This window comes from Oncorhynchus clarkii, chromosome 16 (assembly GCF_045791955.1).
Source record: "Oncorhynchus clarkii lewisi isolate Uvic-CL-2024 chromosome 16, UVic_Ocla_1.0, whole genome shotgun sequence".
NCBI lineage: Eukaryota > Metazoa > Chordata > Actinopteri > Salmoniformes > Salmonidae > Oncorhynchus > Oncorhynchus clarkii.
The window spans coordinates 27,109,546-27,132,689 of NC_092162.1; the positions used below are offsets into that span (position 1 = coordinate 27,109,546).

Consider the following 23,144-nt stretch of genomic DNA (forward strand, 5'->3'; position numbering starts at 1 on the left):
TGATCCACAATGTGCAGGTCATTTGGTACGGCAAACTGCATCAGTCCCAGGCGTTTGCATGTAGAGCCTGAAAGAAGATGTTGACTGGTTTTCATGATCTCAAATTGCAACTTGTTTTTGTGTCCCCGAATAACACATTCAGTCTCAAAGATGCCCATAGAGCTCATTAGCTTTCCTGAGTACAGCTTTAGTCTAGTGTCGCTGGATAAGAGATGTGTGTCAGGTGCCAGATTGATTTTGCTGTAGTTATCATTAGAGGGCAACAATGTTTTGATTCGTCTCCAAAAAACAATGTTTTAATGGACTTAAAGAATCAGACAAAACCATATATTGATTCAATAATGTTTATTTCAGAGGTTACAACTGAAAATACTTTACTTGACATGTCTCTTTCCCTGATACACTGCCAAACTGCCAAACACACTGCAACTGCATTAATCTCGTCACACACAATTATTCAACACCATTAGTCTAAACACATTCACACTCGACAAAAAGCATAGTCAATTCAGATATTATACTACAAAGTTTAAATATATAGGGAAACTGACTTGAATAAGTACAACGGTTTTCAAGCCTGTCATGTAGAGGGAAAGCTGATCAATGTTGTACAAAGGGAGAAAAGCGTAGTAGAGCTGCAATGTCAAGTGATACAACCCAAGATAATATAGTTTTGGAATGAAGACGGGCTGGCTCTGTTGGACCAGGTTCCGAGGGCAGCTCCTCTGGCTCAGTAGTCTCTCCTGTCCTGGTAGCCCCCCTTGTAGCCTCCCCTGTAGCCACCACTGCCACCACCACCCTGGTAGCCGCCACCACCACCCTGGTAGCCGCCACCACCACCCTGGTAGCCGCCACCACCACCCTGGTAGCCACCACCACCACCCTGATAGCCACCACCACCACCCTGATAGCCCCCCCTGTTCTGCCCCTGGTAGCCACCACCGCCTCGGTTTCCATCTGTGAAGAGAAACAAAGATGGAGAAAGAAAGAAAAGAACGATTAAATGAGGAAAATGTGAACAGAAAAGTAAAATGTCCAGACAAAAAGAGCTGAAAAGACCGAGACATTTTTGTTACATTACAGCCTTATTCTAAAATGGTGAAATAGTTTTCTCCCCCCCTCAATCTACACACAATACCCCATAATGACAAAGCAAAAACAGGTTTTTAGAAATTTTTGCAAATATATATAAAAAAGTATTTACACTGTTTCCTCAGTACATTGCTGGAGCACATTTGGCAGAGATCATAGTCTCGAGCCTTCTTGGTTAGGACTATAGAAATGTTTGCAAATTTATTACAAATAAAAACAAATTACATTTACACCATTATTCAGACCCTTTACTCAGTAATCTGTTGAAGCAGCTTTGGCAGCGATTACAGCATGACGCTACAAGCTTGGCACAACTGCATTTGGGTAGTTTCTCCCATTCTTCTCTACAAATCTTCTCAAGCACTGTCAGGTTGGATGGGGAGTGTCGCTACACAGCTTTTTTCAGGTCACTCTAGAGATGTTTGATCGGGTTTAAGTCCGGGCTCTGGCTGGGCCACTTAAGGACATTCAGAGATTACTCCTGCGTTGGCTGGCTGTGTGCTTAGGATAGTTGTGATGTTGGAAGGTAAACCTTCGCCCCAGTCGGAGCAGGTTTCCATCAAGGATCTCGCTCTGTACTTTGCTCCGTTCATCTTTCCCTCGATCCTGATTAGTTTCCCAGTCCCTGCCGCTGAAAAACATCCCCACAGCATGATGCTGCCACAGCCATGCTTTACCGTAGGGGTGCCTTTCCCCAGATCTGTGCCTCGACACAATCCTGTCTCGGAGCTCTACGGACAATTCCTTCGACTTCATGGCTTGGTTTTTGGTCTGAAATGCACTGTCAATTGCGGGACCTTATAAACAGTGTATTTGTTAAGTATTCAGATCCCTTGACTTTTTTTCATATTTTGTTACGTTACAAATATTCAGACCCTTTGCTATCAGACTTAAAGTTGAGCACATGTGCATCCTGTTTCCATTGATTAGCCTTGAGATGCTTCTACAACTTGATTGGAGTCCACCTGTGGTAAATTTAATTGATTGGACATGATTTGGAAAGGCACACACACTTGCCTGTATAAGGTCCAACAACTGACAGTGCATGTCAGAGCAAAAACCAAGCCATGAGGTTGAAGGAATTGTCCGTAGAGCTCCGAGACAGGATTGTGTCAAGGCACATGTCTGGGGAAGGGTACCAAAAAATGTCCGCAGCATTGAAGGTCCCCAAGAACACAGTGGCCTCAATCATTCTTAAATGCAAGAAGTTTGGAACCGCCAAGACTTTTCCTAGAGCCGGCCACTGCCAAACTGAGCAATCGGGAGATGAAGAATAACCCGTTGGTCACTTTGACAGAGCTCCAGAGTTCCTCTGTGGAGGTGGGAGAATCTTCCAGAAGGACAACCATCTCTGCAGCACTCCACCAATCAGGCCTTTATGGTAGAGTGGCGAGACGGAAGCCACTTCTCAGTTAAAGGGAAGACAGCCCGCTTGGAGTTTGCCAAAAGTCACCCAAAGACCATGAGAAACAAGATTATCTGGTCTGATGACACCAAGATGTAACTCTTTGGCCTGAATACCTAGCGTCACGTCTGGCGGAAACCTGGTACCATCCCTACGGTGAAGCATGGTGGTGGCAATGTTTGTCAGTGGCAGAGAGACTAGTCCAGGATCGAGGGAAAGATGAGCTGAGCAAGTTACAGAGAGATACTTGATGAAAACCTGCTCCAGAGCACTAAGGACCTCAGACTGGGGCGAAGGTTCATACAGCCAAGACAATGCAGGAGTGGCTTCGGGACAAGTCTCTGAATGTCCTTGAGTGGCCCAACTAGAGCTCGGACCTGAACCCAATCTAACATCTCTGGAGAGACCTGAAAATAGCTGTGCAGCGATGCTCCCCATCCAACCTGACAGAGCTTGAGAGGATCTGCAGAGAAGAATGGGAGAAACTCCTTGTAGCGTCATACCCAAGTAGAGTCAAGGCTGTAATCGCTGCCAAAGGCGCTTCAACAAAGTACTGAGTAAAGGGTCTGAATACCTATGTAAATGTCATCCATTTGTAATAAATTAGCTCAAATTTCTATAAACCTGTTTTTGCTTCGTCATTAAGTGGTATTGTGTGTAGATTGAAGGGAAAAAACAATTTAATAATTTGTAGAATAAGGCTGTACCGTAACAAAATGTGGAAAAAGTCAAGAGGTCTGAACACTTTTCGAATGCACTGTAGACCGGAGTGTGCCTTTCCAAATCATGTCCAATCAATTGAATTTACCACAGGTGGACTCCAATCAAGTTGTAGAAAAATCAAGGATGATCAATGGAAACAGGATGCACCTGAGGTCAATTGAGTCTCATAGCAAAGGGTCTGGATACTTACGTAAAAAAAAATATGAGATCTATATTTTATATATTTTATACATTTCTAAAAACCTGTTTTTGCTTTGTCATTATGGGGTATTGTGTGTAGTATGATGAGAGAAAAAAAACAATGCAGTCAATTTTAGAATGAGGCTGTAACATAACAAATGTGGAAAAAAGTCAAGGGGTCTGAATACTTTCCAAATGCATTGTACTATGTGTGGGTTAATGCTAACAAGTTGTGCGAAGAACAGAAGTGAAAGACAGAGAGAATGAAATGTTGGGGGGACGTTTTTAGAGGGGCCAGAGGTTCAGGCATGAAGGGATGATAAGGGGGACTGCAGGTCACAGACTGGATTTAAGAAAAAAGAGAAGTAAAATTCAGACATTTAGAGGATTAAGGTGGTATAAATTAATATGCACCTCGGTTGTAACTGCCTTGCCTCTGTTGGTAACCGCCTCCGTCTGAAACCAACCATAAATGGTAAGCATGTGCCAGGCCACAACTAATGTGTCCAATATATTCTAAAAATGACTTTTGTGCTTGTTTGCATTGGGTGCTTATGCGGTGGTTAGTTACGCTTTCATCATTTGCATGTGGCTTTAGGGTACTTTTCTTGATCAAATAAAATTTGTTTTTTTCCTCTAACTAAATATGAAGTTGATAGTATGTTTGAAATACCGGTTTCTTTAGACCTACCTAAACACAACCAATGCATTGTTTTTACGATGGTATATATTAACTGAAATTAGTACACTTAAAAGGATAATTCTGTTTATAGGTGTCAAATCCCATTCTAGACTACTATTAATAGTGTCCAAGGCTTGGGCATTGCGAAATGGGAAAAGAGGGGACTGCAAGCTCACTGACAGTGGCTTTAAGAAGAAAATGAAAAATTCAGACATTCATAAGAAAATAAAGGTGGTATAAAATGGTTCATAAGCACCTCGGTTGTAACCGCCTTGCCTCTGTTGGTAACCGCCTCCGTCTGAAACCAACCGTAACCATAAACTGTAAGCACGAGCGAGGCCACAACTGATGTGTCCAATTATAATCCACAAATGACTTGTGCACTTTAATAATGTCTATACATTTGTGCTTGTTCACACTTTTTATTTTATTTTTAATCGAGTAGTTGTTCAGCTACGCTTTCATCAATTGACCTTACATCTTGCATGCGGGTTTCGGTCAAATATTTCTCATAGCAAGAAGCTGTTACTGGGTTCAATTACATGTTCTTTCTGTTTCATAGTTTAAGCTAGAGCAATCCTTAAATAAAATGGATTAAACATTTAATTGCTGTTTTTTTCTTCTTCCAAAGACACATTTTTCTTTTAAACAGTTATAGTATTTACAGAACAGTAAACCCATGAATACATAATGTTTCTCGAAAACCGCCTAAACACAACCACATCCTGATGGTTCTAGACTACTGACAACCATGTCCAGCGGCTCTGGCACGACAGAATGATCGGTCTGCAGCTCACTCATAGTGGCTTTAAAAATATTCTAAGCATTTAATTTTTTAAATAAAGACATTCTTTAGAAAATAAAGGCAGTAGAAATGTGTTCATAAGCACCTCTGTTGTAACCTCCTTGCTTCTGTTGGTAGCCGCCTCTCTGACCGTCTGAAAACGTACAATGAAAACCGTTTACACACACAGCTGTGACACGTCATGTGAGGGGAAAAAAAACACGTTTGACTACATATAATAAAAACGTCTCTCTCACATACAAACTGAAATAAGACACATATACAGTCGCTATCCTATAAGATTCAGACAAGCATGCATTTCAATCAATGATTTTAAACACCTCGGTTGTAACCGCCTTGCTTCTGTTGGTAACTGCCTCTCTGGCCTGAAACCGTACAGTGAAAACAGTTTAGAAACACACAGCTGCGGCACGTAATGAGCGTGGGCATACACACACAAGGATAAAAAAATAAAATAAAAAAAAAAAAAAAATCTTCCTGTTTTTTTCCCCACACAATATATGCCTATTGCCTACAGGCACCAATACCTTTTTCACACTATCATGCCAGCCACAATCTCATTGTGCTACTGTAATATTTTATCTTCACATTGTCCTCTTTGGCACAGTTCCAGTATTTATGGTGGATGTATAACCAGGCCTGTGCAGTACAGCTCTGCATAGTGAGAAATGGGCAATACACACCACCACAATCACACATATTAAATATAACATGCATATTAATTAGTGCTCAATGTATTAGGAGAAAAAAAATACATCATTACAACATTCAAAATACAGGACAGCGACCTCCTGCGTTGGTGCAGGTTTGCTAAGGATAATATTGTGGTCAGTGGTACGGAAACACACACCCTAAGGCCTGTGTGGACCTGTGTGTACAAGATTGGCACTTACCTCTGTTGTAGCCACCCTGCTTCTGCTGGTAGCCTTTTTGATCTGTAAAAAAAACAAACAAACACACAAACACACACGTTAAAAACACTTCGTCAGTGTTACTTGTATGTGGTGCTTTGTGTGTCCTAAGGCACCAAGAGGATTCAATTAAGTGGTATTTGTGGCAAATTTCATCATGTCACACAACAGGGCATACAAAAAATACTGATACATAATCAGTATGCTAGTATTAGTGTTCTTGTTGGACTATTTAGGAGTAAGGCATTTCATTCTATCCCATATTGCAACATTTGGATAAAAGCCCTAGAAGCTGCCACATTTTAAAAACTACATTTCAGCAAAAACTTTCTCCATCTAAAACCAGATTAGTTCTAAGATAATTCTGGTCTTCATTTTGACAGTTTGTCAAGAGAAGGTGCCTCTACGTCATCAAGGGAGGAGTTTGGCATGAAACACGCTCCCCTCTAGATGTGCTGGCTGGTACCACCTCGAAGCTTACTATAAAAGCAGGAGACAGCGCGCCTTATTTGGCAATGGGGTGTGCCAATGTATTTAGCCTGATGCTTCTCTGACGACACTACTGACGTTAAACACAATTCAAAAGGCAGTAAGGCACATTTCCACATGACCAAATTCAAAGTTCACACACGCGTTTTTCAAAAGACAAATAAACATGTAGTCTATGAGGATTATATGACTATATTTGTACCTACACTATATACAGTACCAGTCAAAAGTTGGGACGCACCTGCTCAACCAAGGGATTTTCTTTATTTTTTACTATTGTGTACATTGTAGAATAATAGTGAAGACATCAACACTATGAAATAACATATGGAATCATGTAAAAGTGTTTAAACAAATCAAAATAGATTTTATATTTGAGATTCTTCAAAGCAGCCACCGTTTGCCTTGACAGCTTTGCACACTCTTGGCATTCTCTCAAACAGCTTCATGAGATAGTCACGTGGAATGCATTTCAGTTAACAGGTGTGCCTTGTTAAAAGTTAATTTGTGGAATTTCTTTCCTTAATGCGTTTGAGCCAATCAGTTGTGTTGTGACAAGGTAGGGGTGGTAAACAGAAGATAGCCCTATTTGGTAAAAGACCAAGTCCATATTATGTCCATATTATGACAAGAACAGCTCAAATAAGCAAAGGAACGACATTCCAGCATTACTTTATGACATGAAGGTCAGTCAATCCGGAAAATTTCAATTGCAGTTGCAAAAACCACCAAGCGCTATGATGAAACTGGCTCTCATGAGAACCGCCTCAGATTGCAGCCCAAATAAATGCTTCAGAGTTCAAGTAACAGACATCTCAACATCAACTGTTCAGATTTAATTGCTGCAAAGAAACCACTACTAAAGGACACCAATAATAATAAGAGAATTGTTTGGGCCAAGTCCAGAATTGTTTGGTCTGATGTGTCCAAATTTTGGTTCTAAACACTGTCTTTCTGAGACGCAGGGTAGGTGAACGAATGATCTCCGCATGGGTGGTACCCACCGTGAAGCATGGAGGTGCTGTGATGGTACTTTGCTGGTGACACCGTCTAATTTATTTAGAATTCAAGGCACACTTTACCAGCATGGCCACCACAGCATTCTGCAGCAATACGCCATCCCATCTGGTTTGGGCTTAGTGGGACTATCATTTGTTTTTCAACAGGACAATGACCTAACACACCTCCAGGCGGTGTAAGGGCTATTTGACCAAGAAGGAGAGTGATGGAGTGCTGCATCAGATGATCTGGCCTCCACAATCACAGGACCTCAACCCAAATGAGATGGTTTGGGATGAGTTAGAGCTCAGAGTGAAGGAAAAGCAGCCAACAAGTGCTCAGCATATCTGGAGCAGTGGAAACGCGTGCTCGGGAGTGATGAATCACGCTTCACCATCTGGCAATCCAATGGACAAATCTGGGTTTGGTAAATGCCAGGAGAACGTACCTGCTCGAATGCACAGTGCCAACTGTAAAGTTTGGTGGAGGAGGAATAATGATCTGGGGGATTTTCATGGTTCGGGCTAGGCCCCTTAGTTCCAGTGAAGGGAAGTCTAAACGCTACAGCATACAATGACATTCTAGACAATTCGGTGCTTCCAACTTTGTGGCAACAGTTTGGGGAATGCCTTTTCCTGTTTCAGTAAGACAATGCCCCCGTGCACAAAGCGAGGTCCATACAGAAATGGTTTGTCGAGATCGGTGTGTAAGAACTAGACTGGCCCGCACAGAGCCCCTCTGACACCTTTAGGATGAGTTGGAACGCCGACCGTGAGCCAGGCCAAATCTCCCAACATCAATCAGTGCCTGACCTCACTAATGCTTGTGAAAGCAATGTTCAACATCTAGTGATAAGCCTTCCCAGAAAAGTGGAGGCTATTATAGTCAACTAGCCTTTTCCCCCAAAACCTATGACTAATTGGTGGCACAGTCTGCTAAAACAGTTGGCTCTTGGTTCAATGGTTGTGAGTTATAGTCCCACATGGGGCATATATATAAACTCAGCAAAAAAAGAAACGCCCCCTTTTCAGGACCCGGTCTTTCAAAGATAATTCGTAAAAATCCAAATAAATGTAGAGATCTTCATTGTAAAGGGTTTAAATGCTGTTTCCCATGCTTATTCAATGAACCATGAACATGCACCTGTGGAACGGTCGTTAAGACACTAACAGATTACAGACGGTAGGCAATTAAGGTCACAGTTCTGAAAACTTAGGACACTAAAGAGGCCTTTCTACGGACACCAAAAGAAAGATGCATGGGTTCCCTGCTCATCTGCATGAACGTGCCTTAGACATGCTGTAAGGAGGCATGAGGACTGCAGATGTGGCCAGGGCAATAAATTGCAATGTCCGTACTGTGAGACGCCTAAGACAGCGCTACAGGGATACAGGACGGACAGCTGATCGTCCTTGCAGTGGCAGACCACGTGTAACAACACCTGCACAGGATCGGTACATCCGAACATCACACCTGCAGGACAGGTACAGGATGGCAACAACAACTGCCCAAGTTACACCAGGAACGAACAATCCCTCCATCAGTGCTCAGACTGTCCGCAATAGGCTGAGAGAGGCTGGACTGAGGGCTTGTAGGTCTGTTGTAAGGCAGGTCCTCACCAGACATCACAGGCAACAACGTTGCCTATGGGCACAAACCCACCGTCGCTGGACCAGACTGGCAAAAAGTGCTCATCACTGATGAGTTGCGGTTTTGTCTCACCAGGTGTGTTATTTTCTCCGCTCATCTCTTTCTGCTGCGCCGCTTCTAGCAAAAGCAGTAGCACCACAGAAATATAAAGAATAGATCGGCCGTTCCCATTCAAGTCAATGATGGAATCATGGGTGGACTGGCAAGAAGTACCCATGCCAGGAAGTAAAATAACCCTTCAATCTGTTCTGTGATTTATTGAGTAAACGCAACAAAAAATACCTTAAATTGCATGAGCCATATCAGTAAGCATAATTTTAAATGAACATTCCAAGTTACCATGGCAATCGAGCATCAGTTGATAGAACATCCAAAATGACCATGAACATTATTGCATCACAATACCAGGCAGACATTGCTAGTGTACCCATGAGTATATCAGTCAAATTGCCAGGGTTAGAGCTTCAAAGCCTAATCTAGTCATTCTATTTCCATTGCCTAGCAACTGCAGTAAACAAGTCTATCACATAGTCACAGATAGAACAATGAACCAGATGTTTCTAAAAATTGCGTTGTTCAAAAGGAGTGCAAGGGCAAATTTAGTTATTGCACACCAGCACTAACGGAAATATGCAAATACATGCTAGACCACACCAATAGGATCTTGCTTGCGCGTGCTTGGCTCTGCCCACCACCTTGCTTGTTCTGCCCACTATGATTGATGTGCGTTCCCATTGGAAACAACAGGCTGTGGTCTTTCTTGGGTTATTATTACAAATATTTGAAGCAGTGATCATGCAGTTGCAGTGTGCAGCTGTTGCACACATACTTCACATTTGCTAGTCTAGCATGGATTTCAACTTCGGTTTTCATCGGTCATGGCTAGAAGAGATAGTCAAATTAACGTCAAAATATTTTTGGGGGGCCATTTGATCTAACCCTAACCCTAACCCTTTTCATAACCTTAAACTAATTATCCTAACTTTCTATCCTAAACTGCTGCGGAAGTGCTAACATGCTACAAAGTCAAATCTGACAAAAGCTGTATCCCATCTAGTCAAAAACGATTTCATCACCGTCTCAGATTCACATTCCCTTATAAAGGTCCACACTCACCAAGAATCACATTTGGTAGTTCATTTCAGCAGAAATGGTGTCTTTTAGCATCTTTACAAACCGGATAAAATGTATAGCCAGAGCACATAGGGTAGATACAGATCATATTATCAAAAGGAACACATTTTTAAGGAGAGAGAGCATAGAGGGAGGAGAATGAGATAATCCGTCAAACTATAATCATTAATGTACAATACAGCTATTGGGCATATTTACTTAAAAATACTATAAAAATGAACGGTTATGATGGTTATTTTATTTACGGTCTTCATCCATAATCGTCAGTTACACGGTTATACAATTACCGTGCCAGCCCTAGAAGGGGTGACCATATGAATGGTGGACACAGGGATCGAACCCCAGTCTCTGCGGTTGGCATGTATGTGCTAGGAGTCAGGTGTTACCACTAGACGAAAGGCTCTGCACATGTATTCTATGCGGCTGCTCCACTAACCTCTGTTGAAGTAGCCACCGTAGACGCCCTGCTTGAGGTCAAAGACGCGCTCGTTATTCTCCACCAGGCCACCCAACTTCTCTGCCAGCTGCAGGGCCATGTTCTGCAGGGAGGTGGGCTCTGTGCGGTGCATCACCACCGTCTGGGTGGGCTGGTCCAGGGATGCCTGGGGGAGGAAAGACAGACGAGACACAGATGACATATGGACAGACCGACACACATGCGAAAGCCATTCAGAGACACACACACACACACAAACATGTTACAGCTCCAGGTTCATAAAAAAATATAATATATCTAGCTTTATTAAGTCTATGGTGCTGAACGGTCTACACATGACACATTGATGCCGTGGGTTTTACCATGAGCTCTTCGTTGATGATCATCTTGCTGATGATGCTGTGCACCATGGGCAGCTCCAGCTCAAACATCTCCTTCAGTGTCTCCATACTGAGACACAAAGGGGAAGGAGAAAGATTGTATTTAATCCATTCATCCATTTAACCAGGCGATAATTATATGAGGCACAGTAGATGTAGCCTGGTCCCAGATCCTTTTGTGCTGTATAACCAAATGGTAGCAGAATCCCAGGCTTCTCACAGTAGTTAGAAAACCTGGGGAAGTAACTCCTCAGGAAGTATTCTTGCTTGGGTTGAGTTCGGTAGTCTAGATGGAAACCAGTGACGGGTTGACACATCAAACCAATCAAAGATTTTGCATGTCGTATATATGTTGTAAATATGTTGTATTTCAAAAACAAATGTTGACTTGCAACAAGTTGGCATGCATAAGATACAAAACTAATGCCGCATAGGCAACTAAAACCGAGATATGGCCAAATAAATGAAAGACAAGGAAATGCCTCTCCAGAGGGGAAACGCCATTTTTACTCAGAGCCAATCAAATGCGAGTGCTGAATGTCACCGACTCAGGCAGAAATCCAAACAGGAAGTTCACCAGACATCCAATAGCTGAGTGAACAGGATGTGATTTTGGAAGGTTGACTACACGGGAATAAGCCTATAGTAATCCCTATGGCCATTGTCATGCCATAGGAGTTGGCAATAACAAACAGTTGGGGACCAGGCTACAGTAGTTAAGAATAGAACATTGAATAGAGAATCTCCGTTGAAAGTTATTTTTAGTCCAGGACTAGGCTTAGTTTGTAACTGGGAAACCGTTTAGTTAGTTTGAAAAGTTATTACCTGATGGAGTCGTAAACGCTGCTGTAGGTGAACAGGTAAGTCCTCAGAGACTCCTCCTGGATCTTCCTGCAACCACAAACCATCAAGATAAGTTACAGGAGTGCTACCTCTGAAGGAGGCATTGTGTTGCCAAAACATTAGTTCAGTCATGAAATTACAAACTACTTGTGTACTAGTGTGCAACTTTATTTTTCTAAAGGGTTGTTTTATTAGTCCTTCTATGGACTTGATTGAATAAATTTTATTCGACCATTCCAGGCTGCGATTCGTTGATACTACCTACTGAAACACGACTACTGATAAAACGAGGGACAGTTGCATAATAGGGGTGAAAGCAGACCTTTAATATCATCCATTTGACACACTAACCTGACAAGCATCTCTCGCACGCACTGCGTCTCAGGGAATAGATCGCAAACCTTGCTGTTCATCTTCTCGTTGATGATGAATGAGTGGCAGGTGCGCCAGTCGCCCATCTTCATGGACTTGCTGGCCGCGACCACGTGCTCACGCATGCTCTCTGGGGGTCCTGGAAGGGCCACGGAGAGGGATGGATTTGTTTAGTGTTTTATGGTATGCCCATTGCTGTATCTGTATTGGTACTGGTCTGTATCAGCTGTACAATCTTATCGTAAGGCTTAATGACATTCTTAGCCACCCACTTTCCTCAAAGTACATTTTTGTTTAAATATACATTGTGTGTTGACATCTCGGGATTACTGGATATCATAAAGGCCAATCGGGGAAAAAAATATATATATATATCCCACTCTATAATAAATATGTTTATAGATGTGTTTATTTTATGTATTGATACAGGGCTCATCTGTAAAAGTATTCTTACAGATTTTTTTTTCTTCCATCGTGCTAGGGACTTGGATAAACAATGGGAACCCCCAAAGTCAAGGTGTCCATCCCCCACTCATTCAGACGTTGAAGCATCTGAGCCCCGCCTGGTCATCTAAGAGGTGTGAAGAGGCCAGCCAAGAAGTAGAGGAGGGGAAGTGCAACAGCTGTAACCGAAGAGGCAGGGGACCGTTGGCACACTGTGCTAGATGATGATTTGGAGCCACCAACATCTTGACCGAAAAGGCAGACAGAACCTCGGCTGGACATAACTAGAAAGTACAGCCTCCTTCATCGTTTACAGATGTGTTTCTCCTTGTCAGTTCTTGATTCGCTGGTGTCTAACACCAGCAAGTGTGGGGCTAAAAAGCAAGCAGGCAAGAAAGAGGCATGGAAGCCATTTTCCATCCAATACCTGTACTGTTACATCTCACTGGTCATTTACATGGATGGGGCTTGTGAAGCTGAAAAACCTGAAGGACTACTGGAGAAGCTCAACACTCTACCAACTGCCTTTTCCCACCACTGTCATATCTACTAAAAGGTTTCTAACTCGCGGGCGTTTCATATCAGTGACCCACAAGCTGACGACAACAATGACAAGAGAGGCACAGCAAGCTTTGATCGGTTTGATTTTGCAGAGCCTCTCTACCCCAGCATGGTTGAGGCCTGCAAGACCCACTTTCAGCCTGACCAAAAACCTGTCCATAGATGAGAGGATGGTTCTGTGTTTGGAGACATTGGATCAGCATTCTTGTTATGTAGGGAAGCTAGTGATCCATCATGTATGACATTCCTGGGTGTAAACTTGTGTTTTTTTTACTAGCATAGCATTTTTGTATGTTCTCTGTAGTTATTTTCTTGAAAATGTATCCATTTACCAATTAGGCCACTTGGGTACATTTGGGCAACTCGTGAGGGACACCTGGGTGACTTCATACTAAATGTCATGTAGCTCTTGAAGTTATCAGTCTGAAACTTTGCACATATACTGTTGCCCTCTTGTGGACACCATCTAAATTATCTCCAGCATCCTATCTGAATGTATGGCTTTTCTTTTTCTTGTTTGTTTTATCTTTTACCAGATCTATTGTGTTATGTTCCCTTACATTCATTTCACATTTCCACAAACTTCAAAGTGTTTCCTTTCAAATGGTATCAAGAATATGCATATCCTTGCTTCAGATCCTGAGCTACAGGCAGTTAGATTTGGGTATGTCATTTTAGGCGGAAATTGAAAAGGGCTTGATCCTTAGGTCCAATGCAGCCGTATTTAATCACAATATCAAATAATTTCTGGTTAACAATGAAGTACCTTCCTGTGATTGTTTTCAATTAAAATGGTCAAAAAGAAAAACAGCTTCTTAGAAAAATGCTATTTCTCAAGCAAGAATTCTGGGAGTCGGAGTGGTCAGAGAGGGGCAATATTGTTGGTCTATTAACTTATACCGCCTGGTGGTCACCAGGCAGTCCATAACCCCACCCAGCCTAACAAATAGAAATTTCAGGCTGTCTTTTCATGCAGCTCTTTTGTGGCTACCGAGTGGCGCAGCGGTCTAAGGCACTGCATCTCAGTGCTAGAGGCGTCACTACAGACCTTGGTTCGATCCCGGGCTGTATTACAACCGGCCGTGATTGGGAGTCCCATAGGGCGGCGCACAATTGGCCCAGCGTCGACTGGTTTAGGGGAGGGTTTTTGCCAGGGTAGGCCGTTATTGTAAAATAAGAATTTGTTCTTAACTGATTTGCCTAGTTTAAAAAATAAAAATGTTTACCTTTTTATTTAACACTAAAATGCATTTTCATAAATTTCACACTATTATTCCAAACTCAGTGTGGAAATAGATATAAACCACAAGAAATCATGTTTGACTGCACTGCCACTTTAAATACTGTCCGTCTCTTATCTAGGTATGAGTTACTTGTACCCGCCCACATTTTGGTCTAAAACTAGGCTGTGTACATTAGGGCACTCAATGAACAAAACAAAAATGAAAAAAAGTACATTTATTATTGGACAGGTCTTGGTAGTTCCTCCCAGTTTCAGCATTTTTCTTCCAATTGGTGCCTAATGAACACAATCCTGCTTTGTCTTCACAGCCTACTGTACGTACCCAGAAGGGGCTGCCTCTCGCCCACCCTCAGCTGGTGGTGGAACTGCTTGCTGATCATCCTGCGGCGGGCGTCAAACTCGTGGGCCGCCATGTAGGGGATCTCCAGCAGCATGGCAGACACCAGGTACACGCACTCCAGCAGCTCCAGGTTGATGTGCATGTGGAAGGGCACCTGGAACAAGATGGATAACAATGTCATGTTGTAAACTAATCACAGTCAGTGTGGTATATCAGTGTGATACTGTACAATATTCATAAAGGAGGCTCTAGTACACTATAGGAGAGCCGTACACTCTAGGAGCTCAGATGCAAAAATGTAATATCCAATGTTTCGACAGCCAAGCTGTCTTCATCAGGGTATAATCACAAACACTGCGGGATGACTCGTTTATATAGTGTGACTTACCCAGTTGCGGCCCACTTTTTGGAAGAAAACCACTCGATTTCGTCTCTGCGTAATATTGGCATCGAACATGTCACCCTCCTTAGGAGAGGGGGTGACCTTGATAATTTATTGTTAAAAAGAGGCTGCCTGGATCTTTAACTTAAAGACCCTTGCTCCCTTCGGTCTCAACGTAGACTTTGATCTGAAGCCATTCTTGTGATTGTGACTTTGCCATTGTAATCGTTTGTAACCTTGTGTAGTCTGAAATGAATCTATGATCGTATGCTATCCATTTGTTTTTTTGTATGCTGTTCTTTTGTATGCAATTTTTATATTTGAGAATGAACCAATTAACCATTTTGCAACGACAGCGCTTAATTTGAGCCAATTTCAAATTGACAAAGGCTTTACAGCTCAGAACTTATGTGGAAGAGGTCGCTGATCCCGACGTGCACATGGGTTTCACCTCGCCTACGTTTAGCCTAGTCTACATATTTAGTCTAGCCGAGCTTGGCCTACCTGTCGTCTCGATCCTTTCCTGTTCGGCTGGTTTAGCCTTGCCTAGCCTAACCCTAGCATACATGTTGCGTCTTCTGCTTGGTTTAGCCTAGCCTACTAGTCATTAGTTCTGCTGGGTTTAGCCTTGTCTACCTATTGCCTCCTCTGTTGTTTTTGATTAGCCTAGCGTACAGGTAGTTCTCAATCCTCTACTGTTCTGCTGGCTTCAATCAGCCCATCCTCAGGTTACCTCTGGTCTTTTCTGCTGGATTTAGCCTAGCCGTAACCAACCAGTGGTCTCTTCGCGGAGTTTAGCTTAGCTGAGCCGTAGCTTACCTGTCGCCTCTTCTCGATTTTCTCCTGCTCGGCGTTCCTCTCCTGCATGTTCCTCATGAGCAGGCCCTGACCCAGCAGCTCCTTGGCGCGGCCACTCGATTGGATGTCCAGCAGGGCATTGTGGGCATCCTTGATCATGCCCTGGCGGAAGGCACAGATCCCCAGCTGCACCATGGTTCTGTTGTACAGGATCTGGAGGGGGGAGAGAGTGGGGGAGAGAGTCACACACACATGGCTGGCTCTAGAGTGGGACCATTTAAATCACATGTTGCGTCTCTTTGACTTGGCTGTGCAAGTTTAATGTTTACTTGGTCGCATCAGTGCCAGCTGCAAATTCTAGTCGGTCACTTCACTCAAAGCTTTCGGTTTTTGGAGCGGCTTTAACTTTGAGGATTTGGTCAAACAGGCTTATCTTAATCCCTGCACTCAAAGTGTCTGGCCTGAAAATGTCCCTCCCTCCCACTGGGCACTTCGAGTAGACAGCTTGTGTAGACATAACAATGGATTTCTGAACTCTCAGAAAGAGATTTTAGGCACCTTTTTTTACAACAAAGGCTGCTATGTTAGTTTTGGGTTTGTTGTAACTGTCGGAATTCGGAAGAAGGTGAACACAAGATTGGTATATTATTGCGGCCCTGGTGGCACCAAATAAAAATTCGGACATGGAGATGCTTGGGAATATGGTCAAAACGGGGGACTGTGTTGTGGGTGTTTCAGGGAAAAGGTGTACATTGACCTACATCATCTAGGACGTGACAATGGTTAATAAAATCTCCCCATTTCTGCCCATTTGTTTGCACAGTCTTGCAGGCCTTCTCATACAGCTGCAACTGTATATGCATTTGTAAATCAAGACCTTTCTTGAGTTGGGCTCTGGGATGGTGCAACTGTAAAGGGTTTAGTGTGTATGTGCGTATCCCACAACTGTTGCGGAGTAAAATATGTTAGGGACAATAGAAGATGATTCACAACAATTGTTTGCTAATATAATAATTGCTTGTAATAATGTAATTTTGTTAATGGCGAGACTGGTGAGAGGTAAAATCCTTTTCATAAATTGCCTACATTACTACAAATATGAATAGCTAATTATGGAAAATAAGAAACAGGTTCTTAAAATATATATTTTTTGATGACTATATATAATACAAATCGAGGTGAGGGCGATGGAAATGCATTTGATCTACTTCTGTTCTGTAAATGGCACTGTGTGCTCTTTTCGAAGGATGGATCCCAGTCTCTTCAGGGCTAAGGGATACGGGGGGTCGGAGGTGGTCTGCCGGGCATTGGGATGACAACCCAACTCGGGATGAGGAGGGCTTTTAGAGGGTGGAATAGTGGGGACCAATTGGAGGTTTACTTAGTAGCAATGCAAATAACATGGTGCAGCTATATAGACACTCAATCATTATGTTACTTTTTAATGGTACGTTTACAAACATATTATGATAATTAGAATTGAAAGTTGTGTCTCATTATGGTAAGTGGTGAAACAAGTATAGCCAGTTACAATTGTAATGGATAATAAGAAAAGACGATCAGTATTTACCTGGCTAAGAGAGAAGAAATATAATATCTATTGTTTACAGGGAACTCATTCAACAATTTTAGATTAGGTTTTGTGGAAAAAGGACTGGGTGGGACGAAATATATTTCTCCCATGGGCAAATAAATTCAAAAGGGGTGATGGTTTTAATTAACAGTAATTTTGATCCAAATGTGCAAATTGTCCAAACAGATCATCAAGGTAGATGGATTATTTTAAATATGTTATTGGACAATAAACAGATATGGCTTATTAACCTATACGGTCCAAATAATGATTATCCAAGCTTCTTTGAAAATATATATAAGAATTTATCAACTCTTACAAGCAACACTAGACTCTATTATTACGGTGGGAGATTTTAATACTGTCTTAAATACCTCTATAGACGGTAAAGGAAATCACACTACAAACTATCACCCTCAGGCACTTAAGGAAATCGCGAATGTCATGGATATATTGGAATTAGTGGATATATGGAGACTTAAATACCCTGACCTAGTGAGATCTTCTTTCTTATGCCATTCTTTCTGGCACCAAAAGTTTAAAAAGTGTTGATAGGGGACAGAATGCGGTCGGATCATCACATAATTGGCATATATATTTCTCTTACAGAATTTCCACGTGGGCGATGATATTGGAAATTTAATCAAAGGCTACTAGATGATAAATTGTTTAGAACTAGTACAGAAGAATTTATAACTGACTTTTTCAGACACAACATACAGTGGGGAGAACAAGTATTTGATACACTGCCGGTTTCGCAAGTTTTCCTACTTACAAAGCATGTAGAGGTCTGTAATTTTTATCATAGGTACACTTCAACTGTGAGAGACGTAATTAAAAATCCAGAAAATCACATTGTATGATTTTTAAGTAATTAATTTGCATTTTATTGCATGACATAAGTATTTGATACATCAGAAAAGCAGAACTTAATATTTGGTATAGAAGCCTTTGTTTGCAATTACAGAGATCATACGTTTCCTGTAGTTCTTGACCAGGTTTGCACACACTGCAGCAGGGATTTTGGCCCACTCCTCCATACAGACCTTCTCCAGATCCTTCAGGTTTCGGGGCTGTCGCTGGGCAATACAGAATTTCAGCTCCCTCCAAAGATTTTCTATTGGGTTCAGGTCTGGAGACTGGCTAGGCCACTCCAGGACCTTGAGATGCTTCTTACGGAGCCACTCCTTAGTTGCCCTGGCTGTGCGTTTCGGGTCATTGTCATGCTGGAAGACCCAGCCACAACCCATCTTCAATGCTCTTACTGAGGGAAGGAGGTTGTTGGCCAAGATCTCGCGATACATGGCCCCATCCATCCTTCCCTCAATACGGTGCAGTCGTCCTGTCCCCTTTGCAGAAAAGCATCCCCAAAGAATGATGTTTCCACCTCTGTGCTTCACGGTTAAGATGGTGTTCTTGTGGTTGTACTCATCCTTCTTCCTCCAAACAGGGCGAGTGGAGTTTAGACCAAAAAGCTATATTTGCAGTGCAGTTAATACAGGTATTGAGTGGAGAACAGGAGGGCTTCTTAAAGAAAAACTAACAGGTCTATGAGAGCCGGAACTCTTACTGGTTATAGGTGATCAAATACTTATGTCATGCAATAAAATGCTAATTACTTATTTAAAAATCATACAATGTGATTTTCTGGATTTTTGTTTTAGATTCCGTCTATCACAGTTGAAGTGTACCTATGATAAAAATTACAGACCTCTACATGCGTTGTAAGTAGGAAAACCTGCAAAATCAGCAGTGTATCAAATACTTGTTCTCCCCACTGTAGGTACAGCAGATCCCCTTATTGTATGGGACACTTTTAAGTGTGCCTTTAGAGGCCATGCAATTCAGTAAATCATCTATAAAACAAAAGCAAAAATGGAGGAACTTATTCAAGAAAGATCCAGTGTAATATATCATAAAACTAAAGCGAACTGGATGGAATATGGGGAAAAAAATGAACCAAATTATTTTTCAATCTTCAATATAGAAATGCTACAAAAAAAGTATTAAACCTTGTTACAAATGGAGTCACGCATGATTCACTGAATTATATTTTGAAAGAGGAAGTACTTTAAGAATATGTTTTTGTTTCAGTCTCCTCCATCTCCACTAACTGAAAATAATTGTATGTATAATAATGTAAAATGAACATTTGTACAGAAAGACTCATGTGAAGGCCAAATTACAGAGGAGGAACTTCTTGATGCAATTGGGGCCTTTAAGGATGGGAAAACTCCAGGGCTGGATGGCATACCAGTGGAAGTTTTCAACACTTTTTTTTATATACTCAGATGACCATTATTAGCATGTTAACACTCCTATATAAATGGTAGATTATCAGACACGCAACAAGAAGGTCTGATATCATTTTTACTGAAACAGGACCCAAGTGGTATATATAAAGATCCAGTCCATTTAAAAATTTGGAGACCTCTTACACTTCAGTGTTGTGATGCAAAATGCTTGGTGCATAGAATTAAAAAGTATTGTCAGATATTATTCATCCTAATCAGACAGGTTTTTTACATGGATGATACATTGGAGATAATATAAGACAAGTACTGGAAACAATAGAACACTATGAAATATCGGGGACACCAGGCCTGGTATTTATACCTGATTTTGAAAAGGCTTTTGATAAAGTATGACTGGAGTTTATATATAAATGCCTAGAATATTCCATTTTGGAGAATCTCTAATAAAATGGGTTAAAATGATGTATAGTAACCCTAGGTGTAAAATAGTAAATAATGGCTACATCTCAGAATGTTTTAAACTATCTAGAGGAGTAAAACAAGGTTGTCCACTATCGGCATATCTATTTATTATTGCCATCGAAATGTAAGCTGTTAAAATTAGATCAAGCAATAATATTAAGGGATTAGAAATCCGTGGTTTAAAACTAAGGTGTCATTGTACGCTGATGATTCATGTTTCCTTTTAAAACCATAATTAGAATCTCTCCACGACCTTATAGAAGATCTAGATACTTTTGCTATCCTGTCTGGATTAAAACCATATTATGATAAGTGTTTACATATGAATCTTAATGTTAATATATTATAACATGAATGAAAATTACATTTATATGGATGTTGCCAAAAATATTATTGGTAAATGTTGAATTAATATGGAAATGACTAAAAGTAACTCCACTACATGGAACTGTTGTTATTATTATTACGTATTGGATCACAAAAAAATTCTATTTTTTTACCATGTAGTTTACCAATCAAATGGTCTGACGGAGATGTCGACATACTCGGTATACAAATCCCACAAGAGAAGAAATTATCTCTCTAATAAATTTTTATAGAAAGTTAGCAAAAATAGATAAGATCTTGCTACCATGGAAAGGAAAATACATTTGTGGAAAAATCACCCTGATTAACTCTTTAGTCATATCACAGTTTACCTATTTGCTTATGGTTTTGCCTACACCTTAGTGACCTGCTTTTTAAATTATATGAACAAAACAATATTCAATTTGATTTGGAACAGCAAGCCAGACAAAATTAAAAGGGCCTATTTATATAACGAATATGAATTCAGAGGGCAGAAATGATTAAATATTAAAACATTAGACCTCTCATTGAAGCATCAGTCATACAAAAGTTATACTTAAATCCAAACTGGTTCTATAGTAAATTGGAAGGAATGTCTCATCCTATGTTCAAGAATGGCCTTTTTGCCTTTATTCAGATTACACCTGCTCACTTCCGGTTGTTTTAAAAGGAGATAATCTCCAAAATATCGTTATTTTTTAAACAAGCCTTAGAAAGTTGGTTGCAATTTCAGTTTAATCCACCTGAAAAGACAGAACAAATAATACAACAAATGTTGTGGTTAAACTCAAATATACTAATTGATAAAAAAAAAAAAAAAGAAATGTTAAAAAAAAGGTATAATTTTAGTGAATGACATAAATAGGACTGGTGGCGTTGTCACACATGCAGCTAACACAGAAAAATGGCTGCTCTACCCAAATTTACAACCAATTAATTGCAGCATTACCACAAAAATGGAAGAGGCAAGTAGAAGGGGGGAAAAAGTAAGGAACTTGTATGTCGGCCCTGTATTAAAGAAAAGTGTGATAAATAAAAACATATACCAATTTAATTTAAGGACCAAAAAACTGACAGCTGTGCCATATAAATTGCAAAATAGTTGGGAAGAGATTTTTGATGTACCCATTCCATGGCACATGGTTTATGAATTAATACGCAAAACAACGGCGGATTCAAAACTTCTAATTCTTCAATTTAAATGACTATACAAAATTCTTGCAACCAATAGAATGTTATATATATGGGGGATACAATCTGCTGTGAGGAGGCAGAGTCATTAGATTTTTTATTTTGGTATTGTCCATATGTAGCTCGTTTTTGGTCACAGGTCCAGGAATAGCTGAAGAATTGCAACATTTGCCTAGAACTAATGCTGCAGATAGCAATACTGGGTGATTTGAAAAGCCATAGTCAATCAATAATATAATTATTTTACCAAAAATGTTTATTTTGAATTTACAATCTGTAGAAGCTATGAGAATAGAAAGGTTCAGTACAATTGTGAAGCATCACAGCACAGTTGAAAAATATATGGCAAATAGAAATCCAATATGGATGATGTTGAAAGATAGATGGGAGGGGTTGAATGGAGCTGAAGGGTGGGGCTAATAACAAGATAACCAATGTAAAACATACGGGGTCTGTAAAATGTATATAGGTTCAGAAATGTTGTGAAATAGCACAGTTACAAATAGAAATCAAACTGGATGGACATCAGAAATAGAGGAAGGACTTAAAACAAACAAAATATAACTATTGTAAAATAGATTGTGTCTGTCAAATGTGTATAAAATGTATAAACTGAAGGTAGAAGCCTAAGTGTTTATTAGTTTACTCCAATTGGGGGAAGGGTGCTAGGGTTTGCGGGGAATAATAAAGGTATATTCTTTAAAAAGTATGTATATCTACATAGATATGTGTATATGTATGCATGCGTGTATATATATGGATATATATATTTACTCCCAAAAAAATATGGCGGATTGGAAATGATGCAGACAATTACATTGATGGAAGCAACAATCTTTCTGCAATATTAAGATGATCCACCCCTTTTAAAAAAATGTAAAAAAGATTGGTAGACCTGAACTGACAATTTTAATTTCTACATAATCCCAAAATCATGCTGTGTTTGGGGGTGCAAGGCCGTATTTTCAAAAAGAGGGGGGGATTAGGGTTTTATCGATTCGCCACAGGGAAATAATAAATTGTGAAAAGTCAAAGAAGCTTGAATAAACAAGCTCAAAACAAGAAGATCCTGATTAAGCTACTCTACAAACGGTTGCTCCTTTCCAGCGATGGTGTTTGGTAAACAAAGGAAAAACAGCAAACGACTGGCAGCCTACGATTAACCATCAGATTTGTGGGAAACACTTTGTAACAAGTTGCAAGAATAGTTTCTTACTTTGGTTTCATTGTAGGTTGCATGAGTCATTAGCCGGCAACAACGTGGCTAACATTAGCTACACTAACAGCTGACCAGACCACGTCAATGCGCGCATGTTGATTTTGTCCACCTACACCAGACGCGATCAGGACACGCAGGTTGAAATATCAAAACAAACTCTTTGCTGTTGCTAGCTAATTTGCCCTGGGATATAAACATTGGGTGGTTATTTGACCTGAAATGCACAA

The 23,144-nt window shown here is 40.8% G+C and overlaps 1 protein-coding gene across 1 annotated transcript in view; it reads right to left on the reverse strand.

The window, feature by feature from the left end:
* Positions 1 to 330: 330 nt before the first annotated feature.
* Positions 331 to 23,144, reverse strand: part of LOC139368285 (eukaryotic translation initiation factor 3 subunit C-like) — a 59,253-nt gene continuing 36,439 nt past the window's right edge. Inside the window, exons 13-24 of the mRNA XM_071107020.1 lie at positions 15,891 to 16,082; positions 14,672 to 14,843; positions 12,081 to 12,240; positions 11,712 to 11,777; positions 10,869 to 10,956; positions 10,507 to 10,672; positions 5,781 to 5,822; positions 5,208 to 5,252; positions 4,973 to 5,020; positions 4,339 to 4,380; positions 3,815 to 3,856; positions 331 to 957 (exon numbers count right to left, since the gene is read on the reverse strand). Of these exons, the coding sequence (XP_070963121.1) occupies positions 731 to 957; positions 3,815 to 3,856; positions 4,339 to 4,380; positions 4,973 to 5,020; positions 5,208 to 5,252; positions 5,781 to 5,822; positions 10,507 to 10,672; positions 10,869 to 10,956; positions 11,712 to 11,777; positions 12,081 to 12,240; positions 14,672 to 14,843; positions 15,891 to 16,082 (1,290 nt within the window). The 3' untranslated portion in view covers positions 331 to 730. The remainder of the gene's footprint in view (positions 958 to 3,814; positions 3,857 to 4,338; positions 4,381 to 4,972; positions 5,021 to 5,207; positions 5,253 to 5,780; positions 5,823 to 10,506; positions 10,673 to 10,868; positions 10,957 to 11,711; positions 11,778 to 12,080; positions 12,241 to 14,671; positions 14,844 to 15,890; positions 16,083 to 23,144) is intronic.